This window comes from Eubalaena glacialis, chromosome X (genome assembly GCF_028564815.1).
Source record: "Eubalaena glacialis isolate mEubGla1 chromosome X, mEubGla1.1.hap2.+ XY, whole genome shotgun sequence".
In the NCBI taxonomy this organism is placed as follows: Eukaryota; Metazoa; Chordata; class Mammalia; order Artiodactyla; family Balaenidae; genus Eubalaena; species Eubalaena glacialis.
This window is the reverse complement of record NC_083736.1, coordinates 21,268,797-21,295,004: the sequence shown is the minus strand read 5'-3', so window position 1 is coordinate 21,295,004 and position 26,208 is coordinate 21,268,797. Positions and strand designations below refer to the sequence as shown.

Genomic DNA, 26,208 nt, shown 5'->3' with positions numbered 1-26,208 from the left:
TTCAACTTTGAGGGTGGAAGGAAGGAACCGGGAGTCTCTGGATTCTTTCTGGTCCTTTTATTGTGAATTAACCTGTCTCAGTTTACCCCAATGAAAAGTCGATACCTTCAGAATCTCCCTAAACCATAAATTAGGGATAGAATGTTGCTATTTATAGCAACAGCGACATTTTCTTTCTAAACTCTGAAGTCGGGGGGCTGCCTCAAACCTCTAAAATTCTCACAAGTGGCCACAGATGGTAAAGTAAAACTACTGAAAAGCTTCTGGGACTGAAGTTTAAGACGCAAAGATCAACATCTCACTGAACCCTGACCTTCCTCATCATTCGCTGTCAAACTGGTTTCTTAAAATTTAATTTGGTCTCAACTTTAATCTATTCCTCTCTTCCTATCCTAACTTAAGTATGGACAACATTGCATTGTGCTTACTGGGTCTTCCCCGAATGTGCTACCTACTCTGCACTTAGGTTTTTATGCCCACCTGACACCACCTCTTGACATTTACTTAAAAGTCATTAAACGACCAGCCGCCCCATTATTTCCCCTCGAGAGCTTAGAACATCTTTGCTGCTCCATTTTCTTTTCCTTCCAGGATGCCGCGTTCCCTCCTGATAGCTGGGTGCGCACTTTTGTTTTAATACTTTCAGGTGTTTCACAACCAGCTGCCTCGCATTCACCCAACTGAGAGGATTCCCTCCGCGCTTGAAACGGCACCACTCTGGAGAAACACGATCCAGTTAACAGAAGGTCGTGGAATCTATTCCCATCCCAGCTAGGCCTCAGGCAGGTTGGGGGCCGGGTCTTCTGCGCTCCCACCTCAATTCGTGGAAGGTGCCCACCATCCCGCCCGACAGGGGAGAAGGTGGGACACAGAAGGAGAGGCGCGGCGAAAGGTGCTGGCACGAGACCCTGCTCTGACGCTAGGAGCCCACACGTCCGCTCCTCCCAGCATCTAAGGCTTTTGCAGTCCAGGCCTCTAACTGCTCTAACATAACACGAACAAGACAGCAGTTCGAGTCCTGCCGCTCCGGCCACACAGGAGCACCTTAGAGCAGAAAAGGAACAAAATGCCATTGCATAATTTATTCGACCTCAAAGTGTTTCTAAACAGCTCTTAACCCAATCCAAAAAAAAAAAAAAAGAATCTAAATATAAAAACGTTCAACAGCCACCCACACTCCGCTCCGAAGTTTTAAGGGCGGTGAGGTCTGTGTCAAGTAGATTTGAAGCTAACGACGGCAGCTTTGGGGAGTCCCCACCGGGATGAGGCTCCTCGGACGCGGTTTGTGTGTCTCCGGGTGAGCCCCCGGCGGGTGTGCGGGTGCCAGGCCATGCCCCTCCGCGCCCCGAAATCCGAGCACCCGGGCATCCCGGAGCCCCGCCCGCGGTTCCAATGGACTTTGCCCGGAGGCGGCGGAGACCCGCGGCGGCGGGCCCGGAAGGCAGCGGCCCCACACCCCGGGGCCGTGGGGACCGTGGCGACCCGCGGCCCCGCACTTACCGAAGTCCAGGAACTGCTTGATGGAGAGCGGCGATGGCGAGAAGCGCGAATAGCGCTCAATCTGCTTGGGCACCGGCTGCTTCAGCAGCCACCAGAACAGCCGCATCCTCGTTGGCGCAACGCAGAGACCAGTCAAGACGCTCAAGCGGCCGCAAAGGCCGCTGCAACTGAGCCGCGCGGATTAGGCAAGTTCGCCAAGCGCGCACCCTGGCCTCCGTCTCGGCCTCGGCGACGCGGGTGCAGCCGCTGCAGCAGCACCAGCAGCAGCACCGGTAGCTCCCGTGCCCCGGCCGGCCGCCCGCCCGCGGCTTCCCCAGGCCCCGCCCACGGGGGGCGGAGCCAGCCGCCGTACGTACGCGGCGCGCGGGGGGCGCGAGGGGCGCGCGGCCGCACGCGCTGGCTGCTGATTGGCCGCTGCCGCCCTCGCTTTCTTTTGCCGGAGTGCAGCCGGGGGCGCCCCCCTGCTTGGTTCCCGGGACCCAGACAGGCCCGGCAAGTGCAGCTACCCCCGGTCTCGTCCCGGGCTAGGTCCTCGGCGGCCGAAAGGTGGCGGAGGTACAAGGGGACTGGGAGGAGGTCCGGGCCCTCGCCCGGAATCCGATCCTAAGCGCTGCTCAAGGCCCCTCTCCACCGAAGGCACCTCTTCCGGGAGGCCTTCCCTGGATCAGCTGACTGTTGCACTTAAGGGTATTTGTTGCGTCTTGACACTTTTTCATCTTCTGTTTACCACTTAACTATACTGGCTGCTTCATGCCCTCCACCACTGCCACCACCGTTGGGCAAAAATAAACAAACTGATTCGGATTCCTGCCTGCCTCTCACCATTGGACGGGATTCATGGTAATGTCACTCTCTGTTTCATGCCCGGCCCCCCACCCGCCTGGGCCAACTCCTTTCGGCAAGATTAATTGTTAAGTCACTGACTGTTTCATGCCAGCACCGCCATCACCACCATTGAACGGGGTCAATTATAAGGTCAATGACACTTCATTTAGTCCCTCCCCCTCTCCCCCCGCTCCCCGTGAACTCCCCCTACCACCACTGGGCAGGATTAATTGTAAGGTCACTGTCTCTTTGTTTCATGTCACTCCCCTCAACCGCTACCATTGGAAAGGATCAAATTTAAGGTCTTAGGCACTGTCTTTCATACACCCCTCACCTCCACCACCACCATAGGACAGCCCCCTGACTCTTTTTCATGCCTCACCACCACCAGCACCACTACTTCTGGACAGGAGTCTGTGCTTACACTATGTATTACACTTACACTATGTTAGGTATTGTTTGTATAAGAGTGAACTTGAACTCAGGGCTCAGTATATGCAATCATTATTTCCTAATGTGAAGGTATGAAGTACAGCTTGCTTTAACTATTTCCACCAAACCTTGCTTTATTTTTGGCAATGTATAAACATCAACTAAATGAAAGGTAGAATGTTCTCTGAGGAAAGGTAAAAATGTAACTGGAAACCACTCCTTTGGTCTGATTGGACTGGTTTTCTCAGTGAGTAAGATTATTGGTGTGTAGCTATTTAGCTTTTGTGCCTTCATTGGGTTTCTATGCACCCAATTCTTTGCTTAATGCTTGCATCTCTACTCTGAACTTAAAGAGAAAAGTAATACGTACACTCAAAGACATCCACTGGTCCTCCCTCACTTCTAGATTTTCAAGTACATCTTGGTCATCTTGGTGGTGGTATGGTATGTAGACTACCATGTCTTTTCAAAACAAAAAGCTGAAAAAACATACTAACAACCTCTTTAACCAGGAGTTTTGCCAGAAGAGCTAAGCAATCATGTTGGTGTGCATGGGCAGACAAAAAGACCTGTGGCCTGTGATTTCTCCAGTGACTTTCTCGGAGTCACTGCTACCACATGCTACCTGGAGGCATGTTGTACTTGGTGGCAGTTGTGGGAGTCGATGAGCAGGAAGAAGTTGAATATCGATGGAGAGGGGTTTTTCCCAACCTAAGCCATGAATCGCTGCTGATCTTTCTGAGCTTGGAAAGACTTGTTTCACTCCTTCCTTTTTTACTGAACAAAATGCTACTTTAAATCTATGTATTCTGATTTACTGAATTGTCATGTGCCTAGTTTTATTAATGTTTCTCCAAAAGGTGGCAAAGTCTTAGAAGTTGGGAACAATATGATAGAGCCTGGTATAATAGAAATTGTGCTGGTCCAGGGCTCAAATGACCCAGTCCTAAGCTTGGTTCTTTTATTAACTAGCTGTGTGACCTTAGACAAGTCACTTAGCCTTTCTGTGTCTGTGACTTCTTATCTCAGATGGGGCTACCTGATTTCTCTCCCTGGCATTTGTGACAATCAAATGAAATAAATATTTAATATAAACACAAGATATGGTTGTACCTCTTTTATCCAACTATTTATTTAAGCTAAAAGTTTCATGTTAACTGGCAAAATCCAGAAGCTAAACCAGTGGGTTGATTTCAGTGCTGGTTGTAGTTATAAAAGAAGGATCTTGAGAGAAATAAATAGATCTTGATGAACTTTTTTCAATTATTTGTACACACCAAGGTCTTGCCCAAGCCCTGCTCCCAGTGGCTCTCAAAGTGAGATCCCTGGTCCAGCAGCAGGAGTGTCACCTGGGAACTTGTTAGAAATGCAAACTCTTGGACCCCACCCCAGACCTACTGAATCAGAAACTCTGGGGGTGGGGCCTGGCACTCTGTTTTAATAAGCTTATGGGGGTTTCAAAGATATGGCCACAAATTCTTTGATATTCCTCCCCTCAAGAGATGGCGCTTGGGCTTCCCTGGTGGTGCAGTGGTTGAGAATCTGCCTGCCAATGCAGGGGACACGGGTTCGAGCCCTGGTCTGGGAAGATCCCACATGCCGCGGAGCAACTAGGCCCGTGAGCCACAACTACTGAGCCTGCGCGTCTGGAGCCTGTGCTCGGCAACAAGAGAGGCCGTCATAATGAGAGGCCCGCGCACCGCGATGAAGAGTGGCCCCCACTTGCCGCAACTAGAGAAAGCCCTCACACAGAAACGAAGACCCAACACAGCCATAAATAAATAAATAAAATAAATTAAAAAAAAAAAAGATGGCGCTTAATTCTCCTCCCCTTGAGTATGGACTAGAAGTACTGCTCACTTCTTCCAAGTACAGGATGGCCAAAAGTGATGAGATCTCACTTCGAAGATCAGGTTATAAGACAACTTCTGTCCTACCTGACCAATACTCCTCAAAACTATCAAGGTCATTAAAAACAAGGAAAATGGGCTTCCCTGGTGGTGCAGTGGTTAAGAATCCGCCTGCCAATGCAGGAGACACGGGTTGGAGCCCTGGTCCGGGAAGATCCCACATGCCGCAGAGCAACTAAGCCCGTGTGCCACAACTACCGAGCCCGCACTCTAGAGCCCACGAGCCACAACTACTGAGCCCATGCGCCGCATCTACTGAAGCCCGTGTGCTCCAGAACCTGTGCTCCACAACAAGAGAGGCCACCGCAATGAGAAGCCCGCGCACCGCAACGAAGAGTAGCCCCGGCTCGCTGCAACTAGAGAAAGCCTGCGCGCAGCGACGAAGACCTAACACAGCCAAAAATAATAAATAAATAAAAATAAAATAAATTTATAAAAAACAAACAAAAAAACAAGGAAAAATGAAAAACCGTCACAGCCAAGAGAAGCCTAAGTAGACATGACAACTAAATATCATGTGCTATCCTGGATGGGATTCTGGAACAGATAAAAGGACATTAAGGTAAAAACTAAGGAATTCGGCATAAAGGAAGGACTCTGGACCAAATTTGTTTAATAATAATGTATTAACATATGTTTATGAATTGTGATAAATGTACCATACTAATGCAAAATGTTACCAGTAGGGGAAACTGGATATGGGACATATGGGAACTTTGTGTGCTGTCCTCTCGATTTTGCTGTAAATCTAGAAGTGTTCTTAAAAAAATCAAGTCAGTTATACAATACACTATTGATGACTATAGTCATCACATTATACGTTACATAAGAACTTATTTATCTTATAACTGGGAGTTTTGAAAGTCGCTAAGAGAGCAGATATTAAAAATTCTCATCACAAGGAAAAACATTTGTAACTATGTGAGTCTATGGATGTGAACTAAATTTACTGTGGTAATCATTTCACAATATATACATATATCAATCATTTTAGTCTACACCTTAAATTATACAATGTTATTTATGTCAATTACATCTCAATGAAACTGGAAAAAAAAGCAGTACCTTTTGGTTCCAAAATGTAAAATCAAATATATTCAAATAATATAAAGAAAATATTTAAGATAGCAATGAAAATATTTTATAACCATGGAATAACTATTGAACATTTAAAGGACATGAATTACTACTACTACTACCACTACTAATACTAATGTCAACATTTAAAAAAAGACTGTGGCTTCCATGTTAGGGTTTTGTCTCTCCCCCTTTCTCTGTCTCTGTGTCTGTGTCTCTCTCTTCCTCTCTCAAAAGCCACCTGCCAGGCTGCAAGGCAGCCCTGTGGAGGAGCCCACAAGAGTGAGCTTGGAAGCATATCCCTTTGGAAGCAGCTCCTTTCCCTGCTCGGCACCTTGCCTGTAACCTCGGGAGAGACCCCAAGCCACAACCACTCAGCTAAGCAGCTCCTGGACGCTTAGCTGAGAAATGCTCACGGTTTGTTGTAATGCTTGTTGTTTCCAGCTGCTAACTTTTTGGATAATTTGTTATGCACTAATAGTTAACTAATCTACAAGCCCTCCAGGTGATTCTGACGCATGCTCAAGTGTGAGAACCAATGGATGGACCTAGAGATTATCATACTAAGAAAAAGACAAATATCATATGATATCACTCATATGTGGAATCTAATTTTTTTTTAAAGATACAAATGAACTTATTTACAAAACAGAAATAGACTTACAGATATCGAAAACAAACTTATGGTTACCAAAGGGAAAACGTGGCGGGGGGAGGGATGAATCAGGAGCTTGGGATGAACATACTAACCTTACTATATGTAAGATAGATAACCAACAAGGACCGACTGTATAGCACAGGGAACTCTAACTCTACTCAATATTCTATGATAACCTACATGAGAAAGGAAATCTTAATAAGAATGAATATATGTATATGTATAACTGAATCACTTTACTGTACACCTGAAACTAATGCAACATTGTAAATCGACTATTCTCCAATAAAAAATTTTTTTAAAGTGTGAGAACCAGTTTCCTGTACTATGCACTCTGAAGCAGCACCCTATTCCTTCTTGTTAATGCCTCAGACCTCAGCATGGTCAACATTTAGACATCAAGGGAGGCCTTCCCCCATCATAAACGCTATTCATTCCCCTTGCTATATGGTTACCTGACTCTGTTCCTCCCACTGTAACACTCAAAACACTTCGTTATCGTTTGATTAATGCCCGTCTTCGGCACTAGACATCAGCCCTGTGACCACTGGGCCCAGGTCTGGCTTATTCACTGCTTCATCCTCAGTGTGCAGCATATGTACCAGTCACTATTTAGGTTCACAACAAATATTTTTTTAAATAAATGAAAACCGGCAATAATAACATCAAAACCTACCCCAAATCGCATTCCTTCTGAGCAGCTCTCAATGGAGAACAAAGGCAAGGGTAGTGTTCTGAGTAATTCAAACAATAATGTACACTTCATTAAATAATATTTTGATAAAGCCAAAATCCAAAATCCAAAGTGGACTGGAACAGATGAGGAAAAAAATAACCCCTGATTATCTCATCATCAATCACTGGTCGCTGGATCTTGTTATAAAACGCCTCCACCATCACTTGACTTTATGAAATCCTGGTCTCCCTGCCTTTTCCTCCTCTCTCTCTCTTCACTCTCAACTAACATTTTTTGAGCACCTACTGTGTGCTCTGTGAAATTACCTATGTTGTCTCTTCACAGTAAATCTGATGGATGAATATTATCCTTATTTCAGGTGAGTGAACTAAGACACAGAAAGCTTAAAATAATTTAAGATTACACAGCTTGTAAATGACAGTCCAGATCTGAATCCAGGTCTCCTGACTCTCAATTCTATGTTCTTTCATAATACCAGCATGAATTGTTTTTAATAGACTTTTTTTAAAAAGCATTTTTAGGTTCAGAGCAAAATTGAGCCTCCCCCACCATCAACTCCCACCAGATGGTACCTTTGCTACAATCAGTGAACTTACATTGACACATCATTATCAACCAGAGTCCATAGTTTACACTACTGTTCACTCCTGGTATTGTACATTCTATGGGTTTGGACAAAAGTATTGCCCTAAAAATCCCCTGTTCTCTGCCTACACATCCCTCCCCGTCCCAACCCCTGGCAACCACTGATCTTTTCACTGTCTCCATAGTTTTGCCTTTTCCAGAATGTCATATAATTGGAATCATACAGTATACAGCCTTTTCAGATTGGCTTCTTTCACTTCACAATGTGCATTTAAGACTCCTCCATGTCTTTTTGTGGCTTGATAGCACATTTCTTTTTAGGTCTGAATAATATTCCATTGTCTGGATGTAGCCTAGTTTATTTATCCATTCACCTCTTGAAGGAAATTTCGGTTGCATCCAAGATTCACTAGCCCACCTTTTGATTTTAAACGTGGAAAGTAAGAATGTGAACTAGAGGAGCGACAACTACTTAAGCTTTACTAAATTTATATCTTGAATTAAATATGTGTGTGATTAGAAGCAGTAGTTCTATCCTCCCAAGGGCCCAAATTTTTCTTGATTTTTTTGACAAACTATTCTGGGTGGCGCAAATCCTCTTGAAGTCCATTTATCCTGGTCCTTTCATTTCTAATTAAGGAGGATTTTCAGTCTTGATGGTCTGTCTCTTGCCCCAAAAGAGGTCAGAAAAGATTTTAAGTACAGGGATAGTGTGGCAGGATAACTTATTGAGAAATTAAATCTGGATTTTGTTTTTGCTGCTCTTGGAGGGACAAAAGAAAGGGGTGGCTCATCTGCCCCAATCTAAAAGACAACGGAGACTTTGGATCTTGGCTTTGGGCTGCTGTGCCTTGGGAAATTCGTTAGCTGTTCTGTATAGCAAAGTGCTTTGGTTTCTAGGGCTGAAAACAGGTTGGAAGATAGAGGAGACATTCTGGTAGTCTCTGTAATTGCGCCTCGGATTAAACCTCATTGGCTACGATACTGCCACTGTGCAAAGCTGGTACAGTAAGTCCCCTACATATGAACCTTCAAGTTGCGAACTTTCAAAGATGTGAAACGTGCGTTCCATCAACGTCAGGTGTGAGTGAAATTGCAGCTTGCCCTTCATCTTCTATTACTGACTATCCTTCAGCTCTACCACCTCCCACCTCCTCTCCCTCCTCCAGTCAGTAACTCTTCTTGCCTGTTCACTCGATGCCAGCCCCTGTATGCCAGCTGTTGTACTGTACTACTGTACTTTTCAAGGTACTGTACTGTAAGATTAAAAATGTTTTCTTTATTTTTTGTGTTTGTTTCTTATGTATTATTTGTGTGAAAAGTATTATAAACCTACTACAGCACAGTACTATATAGCTGATTGTGTTAGTTGGGTACCTAGGCTAACTTTGTTGGACTTATGAACAAATTGGACTTACGAATGCACTCTCGGAACAGAACCTGTTCATATGTAGGGAACTTACTGTAGTCTCTGTAAATTCATTCCCTCTCCTGTTCGTAACTACCCCCAGCTTTTGTTTAGTTCCCCATGCTGTACAATTGTGTTTTGGCCAGGGGTGGGAGTGGGGTGGGGAACAGCTCACTTTGGTTGTAGTAATGAAATATACGGCTCAATCTAAAAACCAATGAGCTTAGGGACTTTCCTGGCGGTCCAGTGGTAAAGAATCCGCCTTCCAACGCAGGGGACTCGGGTTCGATCCCTGGTCAGGGAACTAAGACCCCACATGCCGCGGGGCAACTAAGCCCGTGCGCCACAACTACTGAGCTCATGCGCCTCAACAAGAGAGCCCGCGTGCCGCAGACTACACAGCCCACGCGCTCTGGAACCCGTGCACCACAATGGAGAGCCCGCGCGGCGACGAAAGATCCTGCATGCCTCAGCGAAGACCCCGTGTGCCGCAACTAAGACCCGCTGCAGCCAAAAAACTAAAATAAATAAATTTTAAAAATTATTTTTAAAAATAAATAAAAATAAAATAAAAACTAATAAACTGGGGCTCCCCTGGTGGCGCAGCGGTTGAGAATCTGCCTGCCGATGCAGGGGACGTGGGTTCGTGCCCTGGTCTGGGAAGATCCCACATGCCGCGGAGCAACTGGGCCCGTGAGCCACAACTACTGAGCCTGCGCGTCTGGAGCCTGTGCTCTGCAACGAGAGAGGCCGCGATAGTGAGAGGCCTGCGCACCGCGATGAAGAGTGGCCCCCGCTTGCCGCAACTGGAGAAAGCCCTCGCACAGTAACGAAGACCCAACACAGCCATAAATAAAAAATAAATAAATAAAAATCGGCACAAAATGAAGTAAATTAAAAAAAAAACTAATAAGCTTAATTCTGACCACTGGCCATGGCTCATGGTAATTGGCACATGGCCCAATTTAGGCCAATAAAAAGGAGGAGACATTTCCTGGGAGCTTCTGTAAAAGAAACTTGCTTGCCATTCAGAGGAAGCTTCTGGAAGCACCTCTTTCTCTTCTCTTTCACTCTTTCTACCTCCTCCCCATCTCTAAGCACACCCACAGAAGCATCCATTGACAACCAACTTGTGAGCAGGGTGAAGCTGACTGTGTAGAAAGTAGAGCAGAATTGGGAAGAGGCTGGGTCCTCAGTGATGTTGTCAGGTAACTAAATCAAACCAATCCTGAAACTTCCAGTTTCACAGGCTAGTACAATCTCCTTTATGGTTTAGGCCAGCTTGGGTAGATTTGTGTTGCTTAGAGTCAGAAGTATCCTAACTTTCACACGAAGCATTTTCCAGATACCCTGCGTACACACTTAGGAACAAGCCCCACAATGATGGCTGCTGGTGGCTGTCTTGCCAGCTCTGCACGTGGGAATTCAAACACAGATTTAATTTGATTTTTAAAAAATAAAGAAAGGTAACGTTTCCTGTGCCCAAGTGTTATGGAACGAAATCACGTCTTATAATATCCAGAAGAAAAGAAACAATAATGGAGGATGATTACGTAAATCATAGCACATGCACCCAGTGGACCATTACACTGTCATTAAAAATTCACTGTATGAAGTCTATATGAGAACATGGAAATGCAAACATTATAAGTAGGTAAAAGCAAGATACAAAACTATTTATTAAAGTTGAGCTCAGCTATAAAGAGATCACAAAAGCTTCATAGAAAAATAGTCTGGAAGGAAACAGAGCAAAATGCCAACAACACAAGAACCCTGAAGAGTGTTTTGAGCGATACCATTTAGGAAATTCTTGGAGTCCCTGGGTGGGAAGTGATCCAAAAACATGAACCAAGGATAGGTAACATGAATGGCTTTATTCGGTTCTCCTTCACTCCAAAAGATGAAGGTTAATTATACAGAGACTTGTCAGAATCCACTGTTTTGTTTTTATCCAAAGCATGATCTTATTAGTTCTGATTAATATTTACTTAGTACCCATAATTAACTGAGCATGAATCATTATATGCAGTGGACTCTGACATCTAAGGTGCCACCTCTTATCTGGAAAACTTGGTGTTTCTTACATGAGCAAGTCTAGTACAGCCTTCACCCATCCAAGTTGTTTGCCAAGAAGCAGCCGCCACCCCTACCCCTGACCATCACCACCCCCAACAGCGAACTTGACAGCGAACCTGAGTCAGTTCTCAAGTTGCTAAGATTTCCATCAGAGAGGGTTGTTGTGTAGCTACCAGGAGGGCCTCTTCCCCAGGAACTCTGGAGTCTTATTATCAGGCCCAATTCTTTTCACCTTCCCCCTCCCTCCACATATCCCAGGTTTCTGGAGGTTTGAAGCTTTGAGGACAAGAACGACAGCCACTCCTCGCAAGGAGACTGGGGATTCCTGCTCTTGGACAATCTGTCCCGTGTACCATCCGAAGCCTCAGATAAGTATAAATCAGTGATATTAAAGGAACAGGACTGAGGCCGATCACCTACCACAATTTGAAATGCACAATAGAATAGAATCGAAAAGGCCAGATTTCAAAATCTAAAGAGAGTCAATCTCATTAGAAGTACTTAAAGCCCACGTGGGGCTATTGAGCACTTGAAATGTGTTGGTCTGAATTCACACATGTTGTAAGTGTAAAATTCACACCAGATTTTGAAGACTTGGGATGCAAAAAAAAAATAAGGAAGAGAAAGAAAGAAAGAGAGAGAGAGAGGAAGAAAGGAAGAAAGAAAGAAAGAGAAAGAAAAGAGAGAAAGAGAAAAAGAAAGAGAGAGAAAAAGAAAGAAAGAAAGAAAGAAAGGGAGAGAGAGAAAGAAAGAATGGAGGGAGGGAAGGAGGGAGGAAGGAAGGGAGGGAGGAAGGAAGAAAGAAAAGGAAAGGAAAAGAGAATATAAATATACAAAACTATCTCATTACTAATTTTTACATTGATTACATGCTGAGACAATAACATTTTAGATATACTGGTTAAATCATATATATTACTAAAATTAATTTCATCTGTTTCATTTACCCTTTTAAAAGTGTGGCTTCTAAAAAATGTCAAATTACACCTGTGGCTCGCATTTGGGGCTCCCATTAGATTTCCAGTGGACAGTGCTGTGCTCGATATATTGCAGGGTGTCTCTTATACTCCTGTGTATATACGGACAAGGTAACTAACATTTCCTGCTGGGCTTCTTTGTGCCAGAGCTGTGTTAGGTACAGTTAGCTCTTTCAATCCTCATATCAATCCTGCAAGGCACTCATGAGTATACCCACTTACAGATGAGAAAACTGAGGCTCAAAGAAGTTAAGTAACTTGCCCAAGGTCATCCACTGAAGTATGATAGAGCCCCTAAATTCAACACTAGATAATTGTTCAGGGCATTATCCAGTTGCCAAGGCTTTTCTCTCTGCCATGACTCGATGACCTATACAAGCAGAAGAAGTGATGCCAAAAAAAAATGGAAGGAGACGTGTTCTCTAAAACTGAATTTGCTTCACACAAACAAGCCTCATTAAAAAAATAAACTACACCTCTCTAGTCCTTGAGGCCAAGTTCCAAACACATGACTGGTGACAAGTGATACAGCACTGCCTTTCTTTTCCTCTGACCCTAACTTGGAAAGAGGTTTTCACTGGGTACTGTTGAAGAGCTAGACTTGCCCCATTCAAAAAAGAGTCCCATAACTTTTTGTCATTTTATGTTATGTGTGTTACCATAGGGGCATTTAGGTTGTTTCTAGACTGTTTCTCTCTTTCTTGCCTTCCTTCCTTCTTTTTAAGTATTTATTTATTTACTACAAATAGTAAACAGTGCTGCTGTAAATGTAATTTTTGGACAGGCATATAGGCTCCATGAGAATGTTTAATACTACAAGATAATGCAAATCAATGAAGGCAGTTTATATTCCTATGGTATTGTCATTAATACAACATTGTAAATCAACTATACTTCAGTAAAATAAATTTTTAAAAAAACCTGGCATTGTCAGACAGCTTCGTCGAATGCTCTGGTTTGGGGTTTGGGTGTTGGGTTCATGGGTGTTCATATTAATTTATGTATTTATTTAAAAAGAGAGGCACACACAGACCTGTGTATGTTGAGCCCAGGATTATTATTAACTCCGTTCTATGCAATTACGGATCCCCCTCAAAAATAGTAGAGTCACAGCACACCTATCAGGCTCTATAAATGCACACTATCAGCTTTCATAAACACCTCAGCAGAGTTAGGGGCACAAAGATCCAGCCTCAGTCTAGATACTGTTCTGTTCTTTCTCCAGAGACCCCTTCTCTTCATGTTGCCTCCACCTGACCAGCATCATCCTACTGGGCCTGAAAAGTTCCCCTTGCTTCCCAGAGTTTCCCTTCCCAACAAAACATAACTTTTCAGTGTCCCATTTCCTCAGGACTCTGCCCTTTCCTAGCAGTGACTCCAAGTGGAAACTTTAGGCACCATAGCCAAGGAGTTGGGTCGATAATTTTGGTTGTGTGGGCCTTTGGGCATTCCTCATGACACCAGGCAGGCCATCATCTGTCCCCAGTGAGGTGTAGGATCACCCTTAGACACTGGTAATCCCTACCTGGTCATCCTGCAAGATGAGGCAGTGTTGCTATTTACTGACAGGGTGGTTTTAGGCAAGTTATTTAACCTCTCTGAGCTTTGGTTTCCTCACCTGGAAAATGGGAGTGATAAAGCCTCCTTTAAAGGTTTGGTGTGAGAACTGGCCTCAGGAAGCTTTCTGTTATGGGGACTGCTGCTGTTTCTATACATTCAAGCATGACAGCATAGCCTACTAGCTAGCACCTGACCTCAAAGTTCCAGGCCTGGGCTTCCCTGGTGGCGCAGTGGTTGAGAATCTGCCTGCCAATGTAGGGGACACGGGTTCGAGCCCTGGTCTGGGAAGATCCCACATGCCGCGGAGCAACTGGGCCCATGAGCCACAATTACTGAGCCTGTGCGTCTGGAGCCTGTGCTCCGCAACAAGAGAGGCCGCGATAGTGAGAGGCCCGCGCACCACGATGAAGAGTGGCCCCCGCTTGCCACAACTAGAGAAAGCCCTCGCACAGAAACGAAGACCCAACACAGCCATAAATAAAATTAAAAAAAAAAAAAAAAAGTTCCAGGCCTAGAACTGCCACTAACTAGCTCCGTGGGTTTCGGAAAATTGCTTCATCCTTCCATGCCCAGTTCCTCATGTGTAAAGTGAGACAGCTGGACTTCAGCTGATCTCTAAAAAGGAGATCATGAGTCTATGAGAAGAACTCTGACTACAACAGCCAATTATTTATTGATGCCAATGTAGTCACTACAGCTATCATTCCTCAAGTACTAACTTATTCGAGGGAAGAGTTAGGACAAGAACTTTCCCAGGAAATGAGAGCAAATAATTTTGTTTTACTTGAGGGAATAATTTCCAAATCTGAAGGGCAAAGGAAATAGTGAAAGGGGAGGAGAGGATAACTACCCTAAAATTTACACATAAAACTTATGTTTGTGTTCAAAACCAAGTTCAGAACTCTGATATTATTCTCCCATTATTCCAAGTATTTTTTCACCACTCAGGGTTATTGCATGAGTCAGAGCTGTATTCTGTTTCTCCTTGTATAACTCCTGGTATAACCCTTTTCTTCTTTTATTCCTTTCCCTCAAAATGGCTTCATTCTTTCACTGCATTTTTTTTTTCTTCTCTGCATTCCTGTTGTTGCTTTGGTTTCAGTGAGAAAGTCACTTCAGTCTTGGGTAAGTTTTCTTTGGCAGCAGAACCTGAGGAACACCTGTTCTCATTCTTAAGCTATGTTCCCTCATGGGCATGGTCAAAGAGTTCCATTTGAATTAGACGTAAGCTGAATTTCAGTAGACAATTTTAAAACATAGAGGAACATTTTCTCTTTCCATTATTTAAACCTTCAACCTCAGGCAACTCTTTTAGCTTTTCCAATACCCTTCTTGGCTTCTCACGAGGTAAGAGACTTACCTGTGTCCTCCACTTATACTACTCTGTGAACTCACCAACCTAACAAAAATCCTATTGTCCTTTGTCTGCTCACAGGGCTGGCCGTGTTCCTGATGAAGAACCACTGCATACACACTGGATGAAAGGCAGTTGCAATGAAATGTTAATTTACTCAGACTCCCTGGAGACACAAAATCTCTATTCAAGTCTCAGAATAACCACCTCGAGAAGGACATGGCAGTCATCGAGGACTAGAGAGCTTAGAGGAAGAGCAAGTGATGGGAGTGCTTCTGGCCAAAGGTGACAGCGAGCAAAGAGCTGTGGTTACGGCCCCAGGGGCCTGGAGTCCAGTCCACCACCTCCACTTGTCTTACTGGGAGGGCAAAGTACGTGTGCGCACGCGCTTTGGTGGCGGTGGTGGTGCACGTATTTCAGGCCCTCCCCAACAGCGGTTTCCCACTGGACTTCTCACCACCATTTTGCTTTTCCTGAAGGCTCTGTTCTCAGGAACATCTGCCAGAAACGCTCCGAAGAGATGACAATTCCTAGGTTCTGTCCCCATCCCACCCATCACGTCAAATTCATGCTAAGGTCACCATGATCTTCGTGTCCAAGGAATACTTTTTAGTTCTTATTTTTCTTGACTTCATGGTCACTCCCTCCTTGTTGAAAAACTCGGTTTGAATTCAGTGGCTCCCCACTGCCACTGTTTTTCTCCCAGCTTTCTGGTCACTTCTGGGTCTCTTTTTCTGACATCTGCTCCTCGGCTTCATCTTAGGGTTCCTTAGAGCTCTTTCCTTGCTTATCTCTTCCCAGGCAATCTCCACTATCCCCATGGCTTCATTTACCATTAAAACTCGGACTCCCAATAAATCTCCTGCCTCGGTATGTGCAAATGCCTACTTGCCATTTCCACTTGGCTGTCTCAGTGATCCCCTCAAGCTATCCAAAATTATATTCATGATCTTCTCACCAAAATTATTCTCTTCCAGCATTGTTCCCTTCCTTCGAAAATGGTAGTTTTGCTGGCCAGGCTGCTTAAACGAAGAACCTTACACATCATCCTTGACACCCCCCTCGGTGTCCCCTCTCACACCCCATCAATCATCGAGTCTTCTTTTTTTTTAATACATTTATTTATTTATTTATTTATTTTTGGCTGCGTTGGGTCTTCGTTGCTGCGCGCGGGCTTTCTTTAGTTGTGGCGAGCGGGGGCTACTCTTCGTTGCGGTGTGCGAGCTTCTCATTGCGGTGGCTTCCCTTGCTCTGGAGCACGGGCTCTAGGCGCACGGGCTTCAGTAGTTGTGGCACGTGGGCTCAGTAGTTGTGGCTCGTGGGCTCTAGAGCACAGGCTCAGTAGTTGTGGCACACGGGCTTAGTTGCTCTGCGGCATGTGGGATCCTCCTGGACCAGGGATCGAACCCGTGTCCCCTGCATTGGCAGCAGGATTCTTAACCACTGCGCCACCAGAGAAGTCCTGCAAAACTGGATTTATATGAACGCCTTAAAATGCAATGTTTTGCCTGCCTACAGCTTTTGGACATGCTCTTCCTTCTGTCTGAAAGGCTCTTTCCACCCCCACTGACCCGAGGCAGCTAATTCCTGCTCATCCTTAGAGTCTGCCTTCAACATCACATCCTCAGGGGGCAGGGAGGTGGGAGAGGGAAGGACTGGGAGCTTGGGCTTGGCAGATGCAAACTCGTATATATAGGATGGATAAACAACAAGGTCCTACTGTATAGCACAAGGGAGCATATTCAATATCCTGTGATAAACCATAATGGAAAAGAATATGAAAAAGAATATATATATATATATGTATAACTGACTCACTTTGCTGTACAGCAGAAATAAACACAACATTGTAAATCAACTCTACTCCAATAAAAATTTAAGGATAAAAAAATTAGATCCTCAGGAAAACCTTCCCCGACCATCCAGATGGACTAGGTCTCCTCTAAATCACTCTCATAGCGCCATGCACACTTGAAGTTAATTAATAGCAGTTTTTGGCTTAATGCCAATCTTCCTCTTGTGGCTATAAGTTCCATATTGGCAGCGCCCATGTCTGTTTGTCCACCACTGAGGTCTCAGCTCCTAGCTAACAGCAGGCTCTCAAGAAAAAATCTGTAGAGTAACTGACTCTCTGAACATTCTCACCAAACCATGCTTGTTGAATTAAAAACACCCTGTTGAGTCCTCCTGACTAAGTTTCCTATTGCTGCTGTAACAAACTGCCACAAACTTAGTGACTTAGAACAACACAAATGTATTTCCTTACAGTTCTGGAGGTCAAAATTCCTAAAATCGAAGAGTCAGCAGGGCTGCATTCTTTCTGGAAGCTCTAGAGGAAAATCCATTTTCTTGCCTTTTCTGGCTTCTAGAGGCTGCCTGAATTCCTTGGCTTGTGGCCTTGCATCACTCCGACCTCTACTTCCATCATCACATCTCCTTCTGTGACTCTGCTTCTCTCACTCCAACTCTCCTGCCTCCCTCCTATAAGAACCTTTGTGATTACATGGGGCCCACCTGGATAATCCAGGATCATCTCGCCATCTGGAGATCCTTAACTTAATTGTATCTGCAAAGTCGCTTTTGCCATGTGAGGTAACACATTCACGGGTTCCGGGGATTAGGAGGCGGACATCTTTGGGGAGAGGCATTATCCAGCCTACCACACCTCCCATGCCCCAGAGGATAAAACTTTTGCCAAGTTTTCTGGAACAAATTCTGAACTTTGCTACAAAATATCACATGCCATACACACTCCATACACGTCATGATACTGCCCATGTTAGAACTCTTTCTCCTAGATCCCCTTACAAATTAGTTTTGATTAGTCTGTCCTCAAGTGGGCACATATACTCCATAGTGTCCGCATACACACATTCCTCAAGCGTGCTTAGAATATCCCTCCTGATTCCTGTCCCTTTGGTGAGGAAGGCAGAGGCAACGGGAAGCGAACGAGGCCCAGCCAAGTGGCTGAAGTCACCTCGTCTTGTTTGATGCCAGAGTCTACCCTCCCAACTCCAAGTCTCCCTTGCAAGCTGTCGCTTTGTGGGGAAACTGGCTGAGGGGATGGATGGTCACAAGGTGTCTTCAGGTGGAAGAGTCTTAGCAAGAAGCTCTGGCTGAACATTTTTAGATACATTTATAATTTGTAAAACAACGTTCAGAAGGTGCACAAATATTGGGCAATGAGTGTGGAAGCAAAAGGGTTTCATGATAAGTAATTTGCATCTTAAACACCTGACTTAATTGGTATGAATATTCTTAAGATTGAGAAAGCCTGATCCTCAAAGAACTACCTACAGGCTGTTCACGTCCTAGTCGGGGTGGGTAGAGACACTCAGCCCCAGGCATGGTCTCATCTGGTGTTGCAGCTGCCATTACACGCTTTTTCTGACAGTTATGGAAATCAAACAGAAGACGTTGCTTCTGGCAACACTGAATGTACTAACTGGGAGTGAATCTCGTTACCAACAGGCTCGATCTTGATCTGGGAGCGAAGACAGGCAAGATTTTCTCTCACGTTATCTACTCCCCTTGCAGTAACCAACTCTCAGTTCTTTAATCCTGGGTCCCACCTAGAGAGTAATGCTTTGTGGATATTCTGGGGTTTTCCCAAGTCCTGATTATTTTACCCATGAAAGATTTCCAAAGGGACAAGAAGGCATGGAAAACACTTTTTCTACACTCTTCTTACCTTTCTTTATTAAAATAAAAACATCACTACCAAGAAAAGCTCTAGGTAAGTTGTTCTAAGACATCTATTCCTGAGATGCACACACCTTTAGTGTACATCTAGTCATGACATTTTAGAGCTTGGAGAGTAGAGATCAGCTAATCCACCCACTTATTTTGCAGATGAGGAAGCTGAGGGGTAAACACCTAAGGAAATTGTCCAAGGACATACAGGTCAGGGTTGTTGACAGTTTCATAAGGCCATAAAAACTATCAACCGAGATTCTACATATTCAGTTGATAACAGTCATAGATACAGCTTCCATATAATAGATTCAGTCTCCATTGTTTTAAGGTTTTGTGATACTTCGACCTGAGCTAGGGCAAAGTTTACTTCAAATGTTCTATGAGAGAAAAACTTACTAAGCAATTAATGGTGTAGAAAGATCATAGAACATATTGTTTACCTATTTCTAGGGGCAGACGGTTTAAAGGACATTTGCCTTTAACTGTATGCAACTGTACTTTTGATTTTAAAATAAATCATTAAGATAGGCCGTGCAAAACCTCAGTTCAGAGTCATTTTGTTAATTATTTAATCCTCATTATACAGAACTTTCATTGATCCGGCCTGACCATCCCTTCTAGTGACTCCAAATTAAAGGGGTTTAACTGCAGGGCTTCAAAGGGAATCAGAAATTGTGTGGCAAGGCGACTCTTCCAGAGCAACTGTCCTCATTCACCTTGAGTGAATCCTGGACGCTTTTGCTTTAATGAATAAGGGAGGGTGGAGTGTTTAGGAATTTGGTTTTCCCCACCAGGACTAACAAAGTACTCTGAATGGCAACCCTTATTGTTACACATAAAGGACTTCTTCAGATGAAAACTGACAAGACAAGTCACTACCAGACACCAGGCCTTTCGGAATAAGTCCTTTGCCCATACTGCCTGCAGCCCACACACCATTATCCTAGGCCGTTTCTGCCACCCAGCTCTCTGGGAACCAGTGAATGTGACAGGATTTGATTTAAACTCTGGACCCCTATCAAGACATTCAAGAAAAGTCCCCTGCTTTTTTATTAATTGCAAAATCAAACTGACTCCCAGTGGAAAGTTTGTTCCCTCCTTTAGGACAGGGACTGCTAACTAATATTAGGTACTTGCCAGAGAATCTGGTTTGGGGGTGGTTCCCTGTATTGAAAAGACATTTTTCATGTTCCCTATGATTTATCTCCCTCCTGCTTCCCTGGCATCTAGGGTTGCCAGGTAAAATACAGGACGTCCAGTGAAAATTGAATTTCAGATAAACAAGAAATAAATTTTTCGTACAAGTATGTCTCATGTACTATTTGGAACATACGTATACCTGAAAAACTTATTTGTTGACTATGTGAAATTCAAATCTCACTGAATGTCCTGTATTGATCGATTTTTTTTTTTTTTGTGGTAGATCTGGCAACCCTACATGATTCTCTTCATCCAACTTTGTTATGTTCTTTCTCCTAAAATTTTATTTTCATGGGCCTTCTTCCCAATTTCATTCCCCTCTTTAAGAACAGTTATTTCTTCTCCTTCTACTCTTATTTTGGGGGTATTAAGTTTAAGTGGTTTTGAATTGTGATGGGAAGCACCAGGCTTCTGTATAAAGGGCCTCAGAGTCACGCACGCATCAGGTGAGATTGGAAGAGGGCCTATCTGAATCCATTTCTTCTGATATTCTACCCTCAACAAGTACTCCTTTGAATTAAGCTTGCCTTCTCCAAGTGGGACTTCTAAAGCGTCTCTGGGGAACAGTAACACAACTTACTAATACCTTAGGAGAAATGGTAGTAATGATTTTAAAATTTTATCTCCAGCTACCTTTTAAAAATAAACTTCTTTTTGGAAGTATAACAGAAGTGCGTCCAATTAATAAGTGCACAGCTGGATGAATTTTCCCCAAATGAACATACTCAGATAACCAGCACCCAGATCAAGAAACAAAACATTGGGAAGGAAATCTTGTCACATGCTACAATATGGATAAGCCTTGAGGACACTATGCTACATGAAATAAACTAGTCACAAAAGGATAAATACTGTATAATCCCACTCATATGAGGCATCTAGAGTAGTCAAATTCATAAAAATAAATATGGAGTAGAATGGTGGTTACCAGGGACTGGGGACAGGGGAGATGGGAAGTTATCGGTTAATGGGTATAGAGTTTCAGTTTTGCAAGATGAAAAAGTTCTGGCCATCTGTTTTACAACTGTGTGAAGATACTTAACACTACTGAACTGTACACTTAGAAGCAGTTTAGGTGGTAAATTTTATGATCTGTATTTTTTACCACAATAAAAAACCAGAAATACAATATTACCAGTTCCCCAGAAGACCTCATGCCCCTTCCCAGTCACTCCTCCTTGTCTAAGGTAACAACTCTCCTGATCTCTAAAAGGAACCCATCTGCTTTAAAAAGATTCTAGAGTTAGTAAGAAAAAAAAAGTTGATCAGAACCCCTCCCTTCTGACAGGGAGACTCCTTCGAATCAAAAAAGGATTTGATCACAGCTACCACGGTGCTGGGCTTACAGGAGAAGTAGCTCAAAAATGCTTGCTAATTGCATGCAGACCGAGAGCCTTAGGCTTGCAGTTGTGGGAGGAGCTGAGGGAAGAAAAGGGCACTGAGGAAAGAAGATGAAAGTGCTGGAAACAAATGCCAGCCACTTTGCAATCTTGCCAAAGGTGAGCGCTGCATATTCATTACAGGTTTATTCACTGATGATGCATTTTTTCCTCTTTCACTGTGTTGACATGATCTGTAGGTTCATATTTGAATCCAGCCCAAAGTATATAGTTATTTTTTGTTACTGTGTGCATAGCTCTAACTGCTTATTTTCTTACCAGGGTGTTTACTGCCAATGTGTATTGCATGAGACGAAATAGATGTGCTTTTTAATGCTTACCTCCAAATTCCTCAAGGGAAAATTCTAAACTCTAAGGAAATTTAGGTTCACTTCATTTTACAACCGCCTTAAGATTTGATCCACTGGACTTTTTGATTATGTCCTTTTCCAAGAGGGCACCAAATGTTCTGAAGAACAAATGACAAAACTGTAAGCACTGATAAAGAAAATGGATTAAATTGCTATTTCAGACCACAAATGGTAGCGACTGGGGCAGAGTTGAACAATCTGTTACAGTCTTGAAGCCAAGGGAATATGATACACCACTCTTTGATGTCACATGGTAGGCAGATAGGCTGGAGGCCTGGGAAACAAATGGTATTGTCATATTATGCTAAGGATTAGTTATTTAGATCAGTGGTTTCAGAGCCAATGATCCCTTTTATAACATAAATGTAGTAGTCCTCCTATACTGACTTGAAATGAAATTCAAAGGTGATACCACATACTTCTACAATCATTGTAAAAAAAAAAAATCAACATAATGACCTAGTAGAAAGGAGAAATAAAAGGAAAGTAATTTATAATAAAATAGCATGCACCTCAAAATGTAAACCCTCAGGCATGGCAACACTAGACGACAAAATAAAATAGCCGGATGCTTATATTAATCACAACATCACTGTGAGTGACAGCTCAAGACAGACTGACCCAGGTGTGCTTTAGTGGCGACTCAAATTACAAAAGCAGTACTGTCCATGACAGTACTATGTTGCTATGTTGACAGTTGCTATGACTTCCCAACATGATGAACAACTCTTGGAAAATTCTAAGCAAAACTAAATGCAAGCATCCTTCAATTCATACTGTGCTTGCATTCTTGGAAAATTAGGTGCTTACTTTCACCTACATGAAGGTTCAGCAGGACACCTGAAGGTCATTTGGAACAAGGAACAATTTCTAATTCTAGCATCACTGGGCACCACCCTTTAAATATCAATAGTACCTCCCAATCATTGTGACAACCAAAAAATGCCACCATCAATTTCTAAAATCCACCCCCACTGACCCCCGGACAATACCAGCTCCCATTGAGTACCCTTGATTTAGAATAAAAAAATTTATTTGCAGAAGCATTTTTAAAATATTAAAATACATCATTGATAAAAAAGGATCCATATCCTCAGAAATTCCTCCATTTGTGACTCACATTCCTTCACATTTTTTGAAAAATTTAATCTTTACTTTTATAATCCCACCAAAAAGGAGTTTCCCAACATCTGAGTCAGTAAGATCATCAAGAGATTCAATAAATAAAATTACATAGTACTTTTCTCTTGGGAATACTTAGTATTTCAGTCATTAAAATAAGAGGTTGACAAAGGAAAAAAAAAGAGCAAAACCCTGCAGGTGGTCTCATCAAGAAAAGCAATTTAATGAGAAGGTGTCATACAGATCTAGGACAGCAATAACTATTGTTATTGTTTTGTTCCATTTTCGCATTTATTCTGTTTAGTTGTATTTTTCCAAAATGTTCAGTAACTGTGAAAAGTCTTTATTAGCAACATAAATATAAATCAGATATCTTACAAACACTATCAGTTCCTGTCTATAGAGCACTGCCCTCAGGTGGGGTTTCATGCGTTTGGGGGCCAGCAGGCGTGCTGGAGGCAACTGGTTCTAGCTCGGAAGAGTTCACTGCACTCAGCTCTTCCCAACTCTGCATTTGGTGATGTCATGTTGGTAGCCAGAAATCAGCGGCGATGGAAGTAGTCACCCCCATGGAAACTGGCAAACGCTACAAATCAGGTCTGCCCTCACGCCCACATCCTCCCTCCCACGTCCTCCCTCCCAGAGAGCCTATTGTGAAACATTCACCAGATACCACTGCATGGGGCTGGCTTGCAGGAAAGAAACTGACATAGAAGTACAAAAGAAGACTTTGTTACAAACTCTTTTCAAAAAGATCAGTCCAAACTGGGCTCTGTAGTGTTCCATCAAATTCTAGCAAGATACAAAATGATGGCCCAGAAATAACCGAAAAGCCAAAATGAAACAAACATTATTCACTAGCATCCAAGTATCTATTTAGTACCAACTATGTGCAAAAGAGTCTCCTTAAATTGTTCCTGGACCAAGGCAAGATACAACTTAAATAAGTATACGAGGTGCAATGGACCAATGGATATGCTGCCAATTTGAAAGAGATAATTAAACATCGATGGTAATATTTTTCACCTTTATCACAGGGGATACTGACATTTAATAAGAATTGTGCCAGGTATTAAGCAAATATTATCTTGTTTGATCCTCACAACCACCGTGAAAGGTAATCATTAGGGAAACTATATGAAATTGCTGATAGCTGACCAGTTTTGACCTCTACAAGCGGCAATTTCATAAGGTTTCACCTAATATTATTTTCTCTGTTTTACGGACAAGGAGGCCAAGACCCCAGCATACCAATTTGTCAAATGTCAAACAGCTATTAAGTGACTAAGCTGGGATTCCTTGCAGACCTGACTGGCTCCAGAGCCCCTGTGCTTTCCACCACACACACTTCCCAAATGAAAGAAGTGTTAGGCTCATTTGATATGTTGCTAACACTGAAAGAAATCTTAGAATTAAACTGTCTTGAAGTAACTCACTACAAAAAAATTAAATTAAGGACGTGTGTTTTACCACATCACTAAACATTGGCTTCCTGGGTTTCTTAATCATATATGATTAGAAAGAATCATCATTGTTCATACATTTTAGAGACTGAATAATAATTTAATATGGATTGCAACCATTGTTTAATTTGTTCTTAAGAAATTAAATTAATGATTATTTGTACTTAAGAAATTCCATTGACATTCAATTTATACTTGAGAAGTTAATGTTTAATTTATACTTAACAAATGACTTTTAAAAAATGCTGTGCTATTACTAGTACCAACTATCAAAGGTCTATGGTCACAGTCTATGATTCTCAACCCACTGGAATGATCAATGTTTCAGAAAAGAATTACAGTCACAAATGTTTGAACTAACTGTATAGTACAGAAGTGTCTCTTAAATTTTTAAATTACAACTCACAGTAATGTCTTGATATAATACACATATGCATATATATGGATATAACTGAAACAAAAGTTTCATGAAAATTTTTACTCTTGGTATGTGAAAAATACTCTGATATTTTCTATTCTATTTCATTTTTAGAAATGCAGACCACAACTTAGTATATCATTTTCACAAACTCACTAATGTGTTGTAACCCCCAGTTTGAAAAACACTGTCTTAGAGACCTTTATTTTAGAGACCTCATCTACATCCCCAATTTTATTCCTTTCCCTCTAGATTACTCTGTTCTTTTCATCTAGACCTTTGGTCCCTAACTTACCAACTTCCTTCTTTCAACAGAGATTTACAAATCATCTGCTCTGTGCCAGACACTGTGCTAGGTACAGGAGATGCAATGGATTTGTATCCACATCCTGTGATCTCAACATCCATCCAATCATCATGCAAATAAATGCAAACTTTCAACTGTGCTTGGTGCTACAAAGGCTCCAAGGGAGGAGGATTTGACCTAATAAGGGAAGACTTTCTGAGGAAATGGTACCTGAGCTGAGATGTAAAGATATATTCTATTCTGTTCTATTTCATTAAGAAAATGCTGGCCACTCCCCATTATCCCCAACCCCTAATCTACTTTCAGCAAACTCAAATCTACTTTCTGTGTCTATAGATTTGCCTATTCTGGACATTTTATGTAAATAGAATCACATATCATATAATATGTGGTCTTTTGTGACTGTGTCCATTCACTTAGTGGAATGTTTGCAAGGGTCATCCATGTTACAGTATTGTATGGATATACAACATTATGTGTATCCATTTGTCAGTTGATGGACATTTGGGTTGTTTCCACTTTGGGCTATTAAGTAATGCTGCTATGAACATTTGTGTACAAGTTTTTGTATGGACCTATCCTTTTATTTCTCTTGGGTATATACCTAGGAGTGAAATTGCTGGGTCATATGCTAACTCTAATTTTAACATTTTTAGGAACTGCCAAACTATTTTCTGAAGCAGCCACAATTTTACATTCTCACCAGCAGTGTGTGAGGGTTCCAATTTCCCCATATTTTGCCAACACTTGTTCATTATCTGATTATTTGATTATAACCATTCTAGTGGGTGTGAAGTAGTATCGCATTGTGGTTTTGGTTTGCATTTCCTTGATGGCTAATGATGTTGAACATCTTTTCATGTGCTTATTGGCCATTTGTATATTGTCTTTGGAGAAATATCTATTCAAATTCCTTGCCTATTTTTTAATTGGGTTAGTTATCTTTTTATTATTGAATTGTAAGAGTTCTTCATATTTTTTAGATACAAGTCCCTTATCACATCATTTGCAAAAATTCCCTCCCATTCTGAGTTGTCTTTTCACCTTCTTGATGACGACCTTTGACGCACAAAAGTGTTTAATTTGATGAAGTCCCAGCACCCTATCTTACACCACACTTCACACTTCCCTGATTACTTCTTCAACCATTAACTCCATTTTACCTCAACAGTGGACCGTGATAGCACCCAAAG

At 42.6% G+C, this 26,208-nt stretch overlaps 1 protein-coding gene across 1 annotated transcript in view; it reads right to left on the bottom strand.

The window, feature by feature from the left end:
- Positions 1-1,809, bottom strand: part of PDK3 (pyruvate dehydrogenase kinase 3) — a 79,071-nt gene extending 77,262 nt beyond the window's left edge. Inside the window, exon 1 of the mRNA XM_061177680.1 lies at positions 1,501-1,809. Coding sequence (XP_061033663.1) covers positions 1,501-1,606 — 106 coding nt within the window. The 5' untranslated portion in view covers positions 1,607-1,809. The remainder of the gene's footprint in view (positions 1-1,500) is intronic.
- Between the last annotated feature and the right edge of the window lie 24,399 nt (positions 1,810-26,208).